General features: G+C 38.1%; 1 protein-coding gene across 1 annotated transcript in view; it reads right to left on the minus strand.

Annotated features, from left to right (window-relative positions):
• Positions 1–443: 443 nt before the first annotated feature.
• Positions 444–15292, minus strand: part of Ppef1 (protein phosphatase with EF-hand domain 1) — a 94280-nt gene continuing 79431 nt past the window's right edge. The window contains 9 exon segments of the mRNA XM_032889576.1: positions 444–995; positions 2179–2263; positions 3309–3437; positions 3439–3473; positions 6675–6677; positions 7688–7794; positions 9047–9189; positions 10834–11019; positions 14040–14180. Of these exon segments, the coding sequence (XP_032745467.1) occupies positions 793–995; positions 2179–2263; positions 3309–3437; positions 3439–3473; positions 6675–6677; positions 7688–7794; positions 9047–9189; positions 10834–11019; positions 14040–14180 (1032 nt within the window). The 3' untranslated portion in view covers positions 444–792.

The following is a 15292-nucleotide window of genomic DNA, read 5'->3' on the forward strand; positions in this document are numbered from 1 at the left end:
TCATTATTTCTGATATATGTAGCAGGGAAGCTCACATGATCTGGATTATTTCTTGATCTTGAAGTTCCAAAGCTTTAAAAATAATGAAATATATCCTCACCCTTAGAAAGCAATCAGTTGTTTGATATGTAATCAGAATATAAGAATAAGCTATATAGGATTTATAACCAAGGCCCTGTCTTATCCATCAAGTTGTCAGACCATATTAATTATAGGGCTAAGTGTGAATATATTGACTTCCTATTTCCAGTAAACAATAAAAATAGGGGTTTTGTCTTTTCTCACAGTCTCTCCCAAGATTTTGATATGCTTCTCATCCCTGAAGATGGTCCCCCACCTACTCAAGATCACTAGTTGTGATATCTCCAAAACACAATTACAGTTTGATGATGGAAATACTTTATTTCAACAATAGTTTAGTATTCACCTCATCCTCAGTCACTCACAGATATTACACCTATTGATTTCTCTTCCTGCTCTCTGGGTTCCTTTGAATATGCTTCTAAATTTCTCTGGTCTCATGGTTAGGTATCATCTGAGACCAGCCCCAGGCTCAAACCCAGTTTATCACTGGCAATGGAAGTGAATCTCATCAACTGATATTTAACGTAGTCTTAGCAATAGCAGTTCGCTAAAGCCTGCCAACACTTACACTGTGCATCTACTTATGGTGCAAATTAGGATCTACTTTTCTCTACTACTATGAGTTTCAAGGGCTCTTGTTAAGGCTGAGAGTTGGGGTCAGCTGTTTTCAAGGGGGCTGGGAGAAGGTTTTGTTCATGCTAAGCTCTCTCATTTGTTCAAAGGGTTCTCTGGCATCTCGTATTTATGGACTACATAGAAAGCCCTTAAAAACTCGTTAAAGTCTATGTTGCCATCTTTGTTGGAGTCCATTGTGCTGGCAAGCTCGTCAATTTGGGAATCATCGATATGAACTTTGTAATGAGCATTGAAAAGTTTCCACATGGTCCGGAATTCATCCATGGAGATCATACCTAAAGGGAAACAGGCAGAGGTGGTTAAGTGGTGATGTCAAGACCAACCTGTAAGAGTGGGGAGGAGGCGACACTGACTGAAAGTGCCAAGTCCCAGCTCACTAACATGCCTGAGAATCAGAACACCTAAGGAGACAGAAGAACAAGGTCGTAAACGTAAGACACAGTATGGCACTTGGGCTACTGAGGATCCTGAGAATATTCTAATGGCAAAAAGAGTACATGGTGAAGAAATGGTGAGTGAGCATGGATGAAAGTGGTATAGAAATCATAAAAACTAAAGTCCAAGGATGCAAGACACAGAGGAGGATGGCAGAAGAGAGCAACATCAGAGCAGGACAAAGTGTCCGGGAGTTAAGATGATGTTGCTTGGGGTTGGGATTTAGCTCAGTGGTAGAGCACTTGCCTAGGAGCGCAAGGCCCTGGGTTCGGTCCCCAGCTCAAAAAAAAAAAAAAAAAAAAAAAAGATGATGTTGCTTGTGTGCATGCGTGCCTGTGCGTGTGTGTGTGTGTGTGTGTGTGTGTGTGTGTGTGTGTGTGTGTATGGTGTGTGCACATAGCCCATGTCATAGTGCAAATATGGAGCTCAGAGGACACCTTGAGAGTGTAAGTTCCTCCTTTCACCTTTCTACCATGTGAGTCTCGGGGACTGAGTACAGGTCATAGTGGTCAGCATTGAGCACCTTTTTGTAATGAGTCGTCTCATAGACCCACTGATGCCTGTTTTAATATACAAAGATCTACTTTCATGGATCACTATGGATAGTTTTTCATACTCAAACGTCTGCATAGACGTTGGGGTGGTGGCAGGGTACTGAAGATAGTACACAGAGCCTCATAGGCAACCTCTCTACCACTCAGCTGTATTTCCAGACCTGAATTTTTTTAGATTTATTTATTCATTTATTTATTTATTTATTCATTTATTTTATATGAGTACACTGTAGCTGTCTTCAGACACACCAGAAAAGGGCATCAGATCCCATTACAGATGGTTGTGAGCCACCACGTGGTTGCTGGGATTGAACTCAGGACCTCTGGAAAAGCAGTCAGTGCTCTTAACCCCTGAGTCATCTCTCCAGCCCCCAGACCTGAATTTTTAAGTTTGAAAATCGGTAGTTGTATTTCAAAACTAAATTAAAAGCAACTCTCCAGTTCCTCAAACTAATCAAAATTCATTTACCTGACTGATCGGTGTCGATGATATTAAATATGATTTTCAGGTCAGATCGGTATCTGTACATAGTTTCAATGAGATCAGACTTCATCTAGAATAAAGATTTTCTAAGTGTTAAAACATTGAGGATTAACAGTCCAGATTTCAGTAAATGTGACAAATACAAAATAACCTCAAATTATTTTTCCTGTCTTATTTATCTTCTTATAATGCAAAGAAATAAGCCCAGGGCCTTGCATGTATGCCGGGCATCTACCACTGAACTAGACTGTAAAGTCACCAATTTACATATAAGGCAAACCGTCCCTCAGCTTAACCATTCTGAGTCAGGTTAAAGACTTGCTCTTGGGTTCTGCAGAGACAAAGAGTCAATGCGAGTAGCAGGAAATGACAATTGCAAATCTACAGAAAGGTCCACGTAGAGCATTCATTTCCTCTTCTATGGTCTTAAAGAATAGGGACAGAAGATAAAGGCAATTTTCCTAGAGGTAAGATAGCTATTGAGTGAGATTTGAATCTTAGGCCCTCTGGACAGAGGTCTATAATCTGAATCACCATGGTAAACTGTTTCAACCATCCAAAGCCTTCTTCCTATGGATATTCCCCTGTGTAGCCAGCGTGCTTCTCTCTGTTCTTCTCACATTCTCTGCAAATGATCATCCACGTCTTAGTTCCCATCAGTTCAACATTATAACTCATCACTGATGAATTGCTAACTAGTTAATGATGGGATCTGATCAGTGCCCCTGTAGTATTGCCATTGTAATAAGATATTTTATATCTCATAATACCTTAAGGCATATTCTAGGGAACATCAGCGAATCTGTACATGTATGTTGAATATTTAAATGGTATTTTAAATGAGATGATGTTGTTATATTGTTATATGTGCCCTTCTTGCAGACAGCACTGAAAATAAGAATATTAAATTTAACATAGGTTTGCTTACAAAGTTTTTGCTTATTTATTTTGTCTATTCTAAAGAGAACACATACATTTTCTACCCTTCCCCATCCATTCCTCATCCACTAGATAATTCCACTCCCAACTTTTGAAAGCACTAAGTTGCTTAGAGGCTGTTCGAAGGGTGCTCTGAACCAAGCCAGTTTTTAGCTGGAACTAATGGCGTCACTCACATCTTTCACAGGCTTCTCAATGTGGATGTCATCAAAGCTGGACATGTAGTCGACGCTTCCGCTGGCGTCAGTGCTTACCAGATGCGAACTCAGAGATCTCCACGGTAAGTTCAGCCCCAAAATGCTCTCTCCATAGAAAAAAAGCCCACTGGGCCAATACCAAATCTTTCTAACTGCTTGACAACAAAAAGCCCATATGATTTGGCATATAATTTAACAAAATAAGATGAAAGCTCTTTCCCATGACCTAGGGCATGAGGTTTTAAGGCCTGAGGTCACCGCTCGCTTCTATGATCTGTCCTACCAGCCCCCAGGGCCTTGAGGGAGGAATAAGTAAAGTAAGTTTTTCATGTTCTGTAAATCTTACTGTCACATGTAAGAAATTTCAATTAAGGACTGAACTTTTTCTCTTTCCATAATACCCAAAGTAAGGTATTACAGGAGATTTGAAAACACAGAAGAAAGACTTACTTTTATTTTTACTATTTTAGCATATCACTCACCTACTTTCCCAACTATTTTTGTCCTTAATATTACATTGTAATTTATCAAACCACATAAATTTTTATTTTTCTGATTATTGAAGATATATATTCATTTGAAGCAACTTTATATAGGGGCTCAAACCTAGTATGTCCAATAGGCAAGCACTCTACCACCAAACAATATTGTCAAACCCTGGCTTTTGAGACAGTCTTAATATATTACTCAGGCTAGCCTTGAACCCATTACATAGCCCCAGGCTGGCCTCAAACCTACAATTCTTCTTTTATCCTTTCTGACTGGTATGAGCCACCATCCCAGAACTTAAATGATTTCAAATAAACAATTCTGTTATTTCTAGTCTCTTTACTAAGTATATAAATATCTATACATAAATACATATAGAGTTTCTCTTTCATTTTTAGACTTATTTTATGTATATGGATGTTTTGCGCATATATATATATGCTAAACTTATAGGCATGAGCCAACACATTCAGCATCTATTCTTTTTTTTTTTTTTTTTTTTTGGAGCTGGGGGGACTGAACCCAGGGCCTTGCGCTTGCTAGGCAAGCGCTCTATCACTGAGCCAAATCCCCAACCCCTCAGCATCTATTCTTAATTGTCTAACTGCTTTTACAAAGCATGAACAGATCTCAGAATGGAGCTCAGTTGGTAGTGTACTTGTCTAACATGTACAGAGCCCTGGGTTTGATTCCCAGTACCCCATAAGTTAGGCATGGTGGCATAAGTCTAATATCCTCAGAACATAGGAGGTAGAGACAGGAGGATCCAAAGTTCAGGGTCATCTTCAGCTACATAGAAAGTTTGTGGCTGGATTGTTCTAGAGACCCTGTCTCAAAAAACTTTAAATAAAAGAAAACTAAGCCATAAAACCAGGGTAAAATATATCAATATAATTGTTTTTAGGTAAATTACACAATATCTTCATTAAAATGGCAAATTACATTGACTGGGGTTTGAAAGGCAAAACAAATTGGATTTCCTAGTATTCATAGCATTTGCTAAACTTGGTTGTGATATACTAATATTTGATTATTTCATTTATAAAATTTTTCACATAAATTTATCCATAATATGAGCCACTAATTGTCTTTTTCTTGTTAGGTTTAAGCACCAAGGTTATGTTGACCTCCTAAAATATTCTGTTCCTATTCTCTGCAAGTGGGATAAGATTTCCCTTGTTTTCTTTAAGAAATGAATCTGTCTGAAAGTGGGGGACTTTCTTGTGGAAACTTTCAAATGTCCTTATTTCTGTTCCTTTAACAGTTACAGAGTCGTTAAGATTTTTGGTTTATTTATGTCTCAGCTTAGAGTGTGTGCATAGGTGTATGTATTTTAGGAATATGTCCACTTGATTTATAAAGTTCTAATTCTTTGATAGATAAGTTTTCATAATGTATCTTAAATGATCTTAATGTTTATTTGTACTTGAATATATGTTCTCTAATTTTTGCTTTCTTTCTCTCTCTCTTCCTCTCTCTCATTTTATTAAGTTTACCAGTTTCTTCAAAGAACTATTTTCTTATTAGTTGATAAAATTTCATCATTTAAAATGACATGCATTCAGAGAAGCCATTGTTTCTCTAATTTGCATTCTGGAAAGTTTACATGTTAATTCTCCATCACCACTCAGCTTGGATAATATAATTTCTACTGTGATTTCTTCTGTGATACAAGAAGTACAATGATTCAAAGTACATTCTTAGATCCAAATATACGTGTTATACATCAGGCTGGTCCTGAATTCATGATCCTTTTGCCGCAGCCTTGAGTGTTAGCGTTACAGGCATGCGCCACCACGCTGAATCCCAAAGGTGATTTTTATGTTTAGATTAGATTGAGCTATACTGCTGCTGCTCACCATGTCGGGTATAAATGTATTCTATAGTGATAATCTTTGGTTTCTGAGGGAGAAGTATTAAAATTACCCACTATGATGACAGAATTTTTCTGCTGCTGCTAGTTGTTCTGTCAGGTTTGTTTTGCATATTTCGAGGCCATATCAGTAGGAACATAAATATGCAGAACAAATTCGATGGGCAAATTAAATATTTGCTATCACAAAGTGTCCCTTCTCATGTCTAGAAACGTGTTTTCTCAGAGGCTACTTTGTTTGCTATTAACAGAGTACTTTCCAGCTGTGTTTCTGTTAATGTTTGCATGCTATTCTTGTCAATATAATTCTCAATTTTCGTATATGTGATCCACTATCTACTGGCGTCTTTCTCAGTTGCTGATTAGTCTATCAGTCCAACTGTTGTGTCTCTGTAGTAATGTGTGTTTCTTCTGCCTGCATTTGAATGTTCTCTTCTCTATTGGTGCTCTGCAGCTTCATTATAAGGGTGGGTTTAATTTTATATATCCTGCTTGAGAATCAGTGTTTCTATTTATCTCTAGGACTCTGTCATCAGTTCTGGAAGAGCTTCAGACATTTTATACACACACACACACACACACACACACACACATATACACATATATATACATATATATATATATATACACATACATACATACATACATATACATATTCTCCCTTACAGCCTTACAGTCTGTTTCTTTCTTTCTGGTACACTGATATGTTAGACTTTGATCCTCACTAGATGTTTGCTTAGCCTTCTCATTTTACTATTCATAACAGGTTTTTTGAGACAGGGTCTGGCTATATAACCCAGGTTAGCCTTGGGGGTTACTGTTTTGCTTAGACTAGCCTTGAAGTTCCTATCTCTCGATCTAATTCTTGAAGAGGTGTCTAATCTCTTTAACACAGTCATTATGTACACTCTCTCACTCTTTGGGTTTTATTCTTGTTTTGAGACAAGGTCTCATGTTGCCCAAGCTGGCCTCTAATTCCCGACTTCCTGACCCCGCCTCCCGAGTGCTGGCATTACAGGTATGTAGTACCTGCCGTGCTTACTCTTCATCTTAACAAACAGTGCTATAACTACTCCATACTTCTTCCAATCATATTTCAAATATTTCAAACACACATCGTGATTCTCTTCTGTTCTTTTTCATTTTCTTAGATGTTGTAAATTTTGTATTTGACAACTCCAACAGCTGATTTCCTTGGGAGAACTAGCTCTGTTATTCGCTAGTTTTACTGAACTCTTAGTCATCATAGCTCACTTCGTTTGTTTAGCACCCCTTAATTGCAAGCTCAGGCTAGCTGTTGTTAACCTCTGAATATACTAATGGCTACAATCAAGGATGTCTTCTTCAAAGAGGCAGTTGGGAACATCATACAATTTAGTCACTTTGAAGGTATAAAAACCCTGACTTCACCTTTTCTATCTTTCTACCATGCTAGAATTTGGTATCAGGATGGTTGCTAGAGCAACATTAGCTTCCACACCAGGGCAAGCTAGCCTTCAGTGCTTACCCATTAATTTGTGCTCTCAGGTATGATTCAAACCATCTTTTCGGTTATAATTGGTTTTCTTCTTGTTTTTGTTTCTCAAGACAGAATCTCTCTGGATGACTCAAGCTGGCCTCATACTCATCATCCTCCTGCCTCATCCTCCCAGAGGCTGGGAATTACAGGCATGTGTCACTATGCCAGGCTCACATAATCATTCAAAACAATGGCAGCCATGAGACTTAAGACCCTGTGAAGCTGACAAACACATTCCACTTCCGCATCCTCCAGACTCTCCACAGGCAACCAGAATAGAGGTCTGACTCGTGCTGTTCAATTGTTTAAATCCAAAGGACCTTACTGAGGAAATGCATTCTGCTGGTTTTATAGCAAATAATGGATTTCAAAATTTTTCTGTCATTCCATTCTAGCAAATAAGAACTAAAATATCATTGAAGAAAACCTACTCTGTGTATAGCTAGACCTGTTGAGAAATGGTAAATATTTTATTACCTGTCTTACTATGATCTCGGAGCTCAAAAGCATTGATAAGGTCAGTTTTTCGTGCAATCATTCTTTCCTTTAGTATCCTGAAGGCACTGAATTCCATAGCATTCACCCTGTATTAAGAAAGCAGCATTTCAGTGACACTTACAAGACCCACTCTGTCCTGCTTCATTTTCCTGTGCTATGTTACAGCATGCCAGTTTCCACTTTAAATAATTTGCCTGTGTTTATATGTATCGTGTTGTTGGATAGTAAATGCGTGTATTTTTGTGTCTGCATTTTGCATTGTTGTTAGATATTTTTAAAATCATCATCCTTGGTGTCATTTTTTGTATACTTCCTTTCTGTTTTCTAGACATTTTATATTTTGCATTTGACAATTAGATGTGGTGAGGGGCTTGTGTGTACGCCCCAGTACATGTGTGCAGATCAGAGAACAACTTTATGGAGCTGGTTCTCCCCGTGGACTTTAATGCATGCTCCAGATAGAATTTTCCTCGATTTGAAAGACTCATGTGAGTAATTACTTGAACAAAGAAACTCGTTACAGGAGATACTGAAATTTACCATTACACGACTGAGTCAAAATAGGTGACGACAGCTAAAAGAAGAGACGCACATGAGCAGAGCATCATAGGAACCCAAGGCAACAGAGGTAGACACAATTCAATACAAAGGACAATCTTTTGACTGATGCTAGGATATTTAGTCACTATGTCAATACGAACTTCTTCCTCAGCTCCTTTTTTAAAAGAAAAAAATGTCTATACACTTTCAGAAAAGATTTATTTTCTAATGTTTTCACTGTTAAACCAACAATACAAAGCGTTGTCTATGTATCAAAACCATAAAATAGCAGGTGCATGTTGCAGTCGATGAAAAATAACAGCATATGTAAGTAAATTAAATAATCAACTAAAAAGACAGACCATGAGACTAGATAGCTTCAAAATGAAACAAGATCGATTGCACTGTATGTCACCTCATAGGAGACATGTTTTCGCTTCAAAGGCACAAAGAGTTTGAAATGAAAGAGACGAAAAATACAAACACAAACAAACAAACAAAAAGCCCAGCAACCATATAAGCTAGAGTTTCATGCTAATAGGAGACAAACTAGACAGGTGAAAACTGGAACTCAAGTAAAGGGGGTTAATTCCTAAGGACAGAACACAGAACAACTATAAGCATAGTGAACCTAACAACAGAACCTGAAGCAGTCTGAAGCACAAACTCAAAGAATAAAGGAACAGAAACTCCAATAATGATGGCTAGAGACTTCACTGGCAGACCCTGCTCTTAGTCCCTTGGGACTGGTTCTACTTGGTTACAGATATAGACAGAAGTATTATCAGCGCTATATACCTTTGGTAAAGAGGGTTCAGGCATGATGTACTAGTCACTTGGTACTGGAAAAATTGTGGAGATGTACCATAACTTAGTCTGATGTAAGCTCCTCGGTTGCTGCCTTCTTCATAATAATTAGAAGCAGAAAATACAGTAATGACCTGATTAAAGAAAAAGAGGATCAAATTCATTAAGTTAGCTCTCAAAAAATCATTCAGTGAAAGGCAGGAAATAAATTTCTGCAAATTATCCAGGTCTGACATGACATATGATTCCCTTGAAGGAAAATGTCTTCAGTCAGTGTCCCCCATATGGCCCTGAGCTCCTGCATACTATTTTAATGCCAAGTCTTAGAATTCTCTTTAATGTTTAGTTTGTAAATTCTCATTTTTCATTGGGGACAGATCCCTTATTTTCTTATCTTGTGATATCTGAGGTGTCGAAACAAAATTTAGTTAGAAGTTCATTCTTGTTCTTTTCATCAAAGATGAGAGATTTAGAGGGTTCCAAGCTACACAAAAATGTTTTAAGAGCAGAGACATAATAGAATGGAACTATAGAAGCATGGGAGGTAGAATATGGAAAGACAATACTTGCTGGTGACAGGAAACCTGGCTTGAGTCCAATTCTGGTCTAATAAGAATGTCACTTCAGATGAACCACTGCTATTTTCTAATTACCTTGTTTATGTTAGTATGGGCCAAAAACAAATGAGTAGAATTAAGAATATTAAAGTATCAGCACAGAAGGATGTGCCACAGGATTCTATATTCATTGTTATTTATTCGTATGCACTATAAAGAAAAAAGGAAGGAAAAGAACTATCCCAGGGCAACTGAAGATGAAAAACAGTTTCTTGGTCTTCACCTTCTCTAGCCTCGTTGATATAACTGAAGAACAAGGTATTCCACTTTCATGGCAGCAAACTAATTGCAGTAAGCAATTTGCTAGTGACCACCTCCTCAGTGGGTTGAAAGGAAGTGTGCTGTGTATATTGTCTTTTACAGGGAATTGCAGAAGAAGAAAGAGAGCAAACTGGAATCTTTGTAAGGATAAGTACAGTCTGCACTTCTGTGGGAATTGCAACTGTGTAATGTGAGAATTGGCTTACATTTAGTAAAAAGAAGTGTGCATGCATGTGCGTGCGTGCGTGTGTGTGTGTGTAATCAGTGTCATTATTATAATTTAAAAGTAATGCATTTGGGTATTAAGTTAGAAAGGGGTACACTTGTGATGGTTAATTTTAATTGTCAATTTGATTGGATTACTGAACAGAGCATAATTCTTGGTATGTCTGTGAAAGCTTCTCAAGAAAGGATTAACTGAGGGAGGAAAAACCTTCCGTGAATGTGGATGGCACCATCTCTTAGGTTAGTGTCCTGGACAGAACAAAAAGGGAAAAATGAGAATGACAGCTGAGCATTAGCATCTCCTTCCTGGTCATCTGAGAGGTCATCAAGCAGTCTGCCATGCCTTGTCCATCATGACTAAATTCTCAAACTGTGCATCAAAATATAGTCTTCCTTCCTTCCTTCCTTCGTTAAGTTGCTTCTTGTCACTTGGTTATGGCAATGAGAAGAGTAATTAATGCAGTCACATACCAGAATTTCTGCTTAGAATAGTAAAGATCAAAGAATAGGCTAAATATCTCTAAGGATAAGGGACAGTGAAGCACCATTAGTCCATTTTCTGTTTGGTACTAAGGAAGACATCTCATGTGCTTTTAGGTAGGACAACACTGTGCAGTGAAGACCAGGCTTGCGACAAGGATGCGTGTAAGAATTTCATCCATGACATTAGCTCACCTTTCCATCATGACAGATTTCATACCCATCAGGTTTACACTCATGAGACCGAATGACCAGCTTCAACTGGTTTTTATTAAGAACCTTAGAGGTAACATCTGGTCCAAAATAGCAGCCGCCTCCTCGGCTTGTGTTTGGATAACAGCCTTTTTTGCCTCTGGGGTCACTCCACAGAAGGTCAATGATCTTGGAACAATGAAATAAATTAGGCTTATAGTTATAAGCAACAGTCTATCATTTCTATATTCCGATTTACTTGACAGAAATAATAAAGGTATCTGGAGTTGCAGATATGAACCACCTTGCCCAGCTAAATGAAGAAGAGAAAGTGGTTCCTTTCAATGAACATATATTAGGTGCTCTTAATATACTCAAAGAAATTAGATAGATCACCCTCCTACTGGACCAGGTTTTTGCCCCATTGAACATATTAAGAATGACTAATATGTATTCATTGAAATGAACTCTTTCTTCCCTGAATTTAACCTGGCACAATGGTTCATGTTTTTTCCAGAACATCCCAAAACCATTTTTGATTATTTGCCTCCACATGAATGCTCAATTCAGTAGTACATTTGCTCATTGATTGCCTTCCACTGCATGCTCTACAGGCGCAATGATTTGGATTCAGCTTCATATTTCCTTTGGTGGCTGGAAGAAGCAAATGCAGGTCACACAATACTCAGGACTGAAGACGAAAAGTTTAAGAATACGTTTACATCTGGTTCCTGTCAGCCGGATGTAGATCTCTCCTGAGAGACACAGCCAGAATACAGCAAATACATAGGCGAATGCCAGCAGCAAACCACTGAATTGAGAATAGGACCCCGTTGAAGGAATCAGAGAAAGAACTGGAAGAGCTTGAAGGGCTCAAGTCCCCTATATGTACAACAATGCCAAGCAACCAGAGCTTCAGGGACTAAGCCACTACCCTAAAAAGACTATACATGGACTGACCCTGGACTCTGACCTCATAGGTAGCAATGAATAGCCTAGTAAGAGCACCAGTGGAAGGGGGAAGCCCTGGGTCCTGCTAAGACTGAACCCCCAGTGAATGTGATTGTTGGGGGAGGTGGTAATGGGGGAGGATGGCAAGGAACACCCATAAAGAAGGGGAGAGGGAGGGGATGTTTGCCTGAAACCAGGAAAGGAATAACACTCGGAAATGTATATAAGAAGTACCCAAGTTAATAAAGATGGGGGGAAAAGAATACATTTACAGAAAACCAGAGGCTGTAGTCTCTGATCTACACCGAATGTTCTAAATACTACTGCAAGAGCTTAAAATAGAGTGTTAAAAAATCACCTCTTTATTATTAAAGACAGTGACAGTCTTGAGAAAGCTGTGGTATTTGGGTCAATTGTCTTGCAAAGTACTTGGAGATTCTAATAGACAATGATTATAAAAGTTTGTTAACTGTTTTCCATAGTTATTTCTGTTGTTGCCATGTGTACAGAGAATTGAATCATGTTGGCCAGGCAAATGTACTATTTCTAAGCTATACCTCCAACCTGTCCATATCTATATGTTTCGTTGGAGGAGAAGCATATAATTGACATTTTGTATGTGTGTACAAGCCAGAGGTCTACACTGGGTGTTTTCATCAAATATTCTCTCTCATTGAACCCATAGCTCAACAATTTAGTTGGACTGTCTGGCCAATAAGCCCCAGAGATCCACCTGTCTATGCCTCCCCAGTGCTGGGATTACAGTTGTGTGCTGCCACAACCGACTTTTATTTCAGGTGCTGGGGATCTGAACTCAGGACCCCATGGTTGCACACGAAGCACTTTACTGACTGAGCCATCTTTTCAGGACCCTCAATTAAAAATCTTTAGTTATTCTAGGAGGTCCCAATCAGGTCTTAAGAAGAGGATCAGATACGGTTGCTCCACTAACCTGGACTGTACACCATTTACAGGTTTGATATAAAGGGAGACCTGGAGATAAGTGAGAGAAAAGACAGAATGGCAGAAAGAACGGAAGTGGGAGAACCATTGTGGAATTGTCAGTACCTGCTCAGCACTAGAGACGCTGGAGAACAGGCTCAGACCAGACAGTTTCGATGACTAGTTGAGAAGAGAATTAAAACCTCCCAAAGAAGAATCACCCCCAAGGGTTTCCTTCCTTCTTACTGAATTCCAATATTGTACCCTACACATAAATTTAATGCACATTTATGTTCTGATGTTGATGGTTAAAATGACCCTTGCATTCAAATGGAGTCCTATCTGGTTTTCTATACAATGAATTCACATTTTGGGTGTATGACTTGTAGCATAATAAAAGAGGAAACATGGAATATAAGGGGTAATATATCATTAGGAAAGGATTAAGTTTTTAATTACTACATGGAACATAGTAATTTATAGGCACTGTTTCCTCTGAAAAGCTTCCTAACTTACCCTTGGAGTACAGCACACATTATTTTATGTGTATAACCCTATATAGTAATATATAAGAAAATATTATACATATATGATAATGGAAGAACATTTCATGACAAAGTATAGGGAAGTAAACTCTCACAGCATCTTTTTCTTCCTTCCTTTTTACCACATATAATAGTCAAAATTTGTATAAATGAAATGCACATATAAGGTGAGAAAGGAGGTACCTGCTATAGGAAGGCAGAGGCAGAAGGATCACAAATTCCATGCTAACCTGAGCTATGAAGCAAGTCTCTATTTCACAAGACTAAGACTAGTATATTTAGTGTGATGTTAGAGTGTTTGCCTGGCCAACACAAAACTTGTGCTCAATCTTTAGCACTATAAAAAGAAAACAAGTAATGTTATGTGGACTGAGCAAGATCTACATGATATTTAGGTGATAGATAGATAGATAGATAGATAGATAGATAGATAGATAGATAGAGATAGATAGATAGATAGAGATAGAATATAGATATAATAACAATGTAATGGTTCTCAACCTATGGGCCATGAGTCTTAAAAGTTACAGGGGCTATCAGCTTTAAGAAATGACTTTCTCTTTCAGAATCCATAACTTGAGTTCTAGATTTCTTTTTTCAGTCTAGAAATTATATACTTGATTATATGCAAAATATAGAGATAGATTTAGAGAAGATAATATAGTCTGCTTACAAAGGTGAAGTCATTTTTAATGTGTATTTTATAAGGGACAATATCATCCCTGTTGAGGAGATGATGTCACCACTCTGGTGAATGCTTTGGTTACCTACCTGTTCCCATTCCAGCTTTGTCAACTGTTCAGAAGCAGACTGTTCGCTCGGCCCTGCTGCAGCACTGGGTGAACCTACTTTATTTTTCTTTATGTTAGAGTCTTGATTTGTTGACACTGGTGGCATCAACACAGATTTCATCTGCAAAAATAAAATGCCTTATTTAAATATTGCACAAACGCATGTCAGTTCCAATTAGGAATCTCTCCATAATGTGCCTCAAGTCTGAAAAAGCATGCGAATAGTCTCTTTCATCTCACCTACCTCATGAGCATCGTTAATTTACAAATGTGTCTGGAAGATGGGCCCATGCAAATATTTTTGTGCATTTTTCAAGTAAAGATACTACCTTACAGTAGAAGTTTCACATCAGAAATACTAAAGGACCTCAGAGGGATGTGTGTTGCTAGACATATTGTAAGGCACTGTCGAAGAAAATAGAAGACGCTAAATAAAGGAAAAACTAGTCTCCTTCTGAGCCTTTCTCTATACCTGGGGCTTTGAGGAGTTAAAAACATCTTTTCATAGGGGGTATGCATTTGATTTTGTTGTGTTTTCCAAAATAAATGAGAAAAAAAACACATGGTGTCTATAAAATATCTCACAGGGGACACAGGTTGAAAGCTTGGAGGCCCTTCAAACTCAGTTCAGTATAGTTCTTAGCCAGATATGCCCACAGTTTATCATGTTCTCTAATCCTAATAGCAAACCCATTTCTTTGAAAAGGAAATGTTTGCAAAAATATAACATGATAAACCCACTGGATTACTTTATATCCAAGACTGGGATTGTGCTTTTATCTTCTTTCATCGGAAGCAATTAAAACCTGTGTGTGTGTGTGTGTGTGTGTGTGTGTGTGTCTGTCTGTCTGTCTGTCTGTCTGTCTGTCTGTCTGTGTGTCTGTGTGTCTGTGTGTCTGTGTGTGTGTGTGTGAGAGAGAGAGAGAGAGAGAGAGCATGTCACATGCACACCACACTCTACAGTACATATGTAAAAATCAGAAGACATATGGTTCTCTCCTTCCACCATATAGTTTCCAGGTTTCCAGGGATTGAACTCAGGCTGTTAGGTTTGGGAAGAAGAACCTTTACCCATGGAGCCATTTCATTGATCCACAAAAAACAAAACAAAAAAAACCCAAACAAACAAACAAACAAACAAAAAACAACTTAAAAATACTTCTATTATACTGGTAACCATAGTTCAGTAATGGGTAACTTCTATGGTAGATTTTTAGTTTCTCTAATAAACTA

This window comes from Rattus rattus, chromosome X (genome assembly GCF_011064425.1).
Source record: "Rattus rattus isolate New Zealand chromosome X, Rrattus_CSIRO_v1, whole genome shotgun sequence".
Classification (NCBI taxonomy): Eukaryota; Metazoa; Chordata; class Mammalia; order Rodentia; family Muridae; genus Rattus; species Rattus rattus.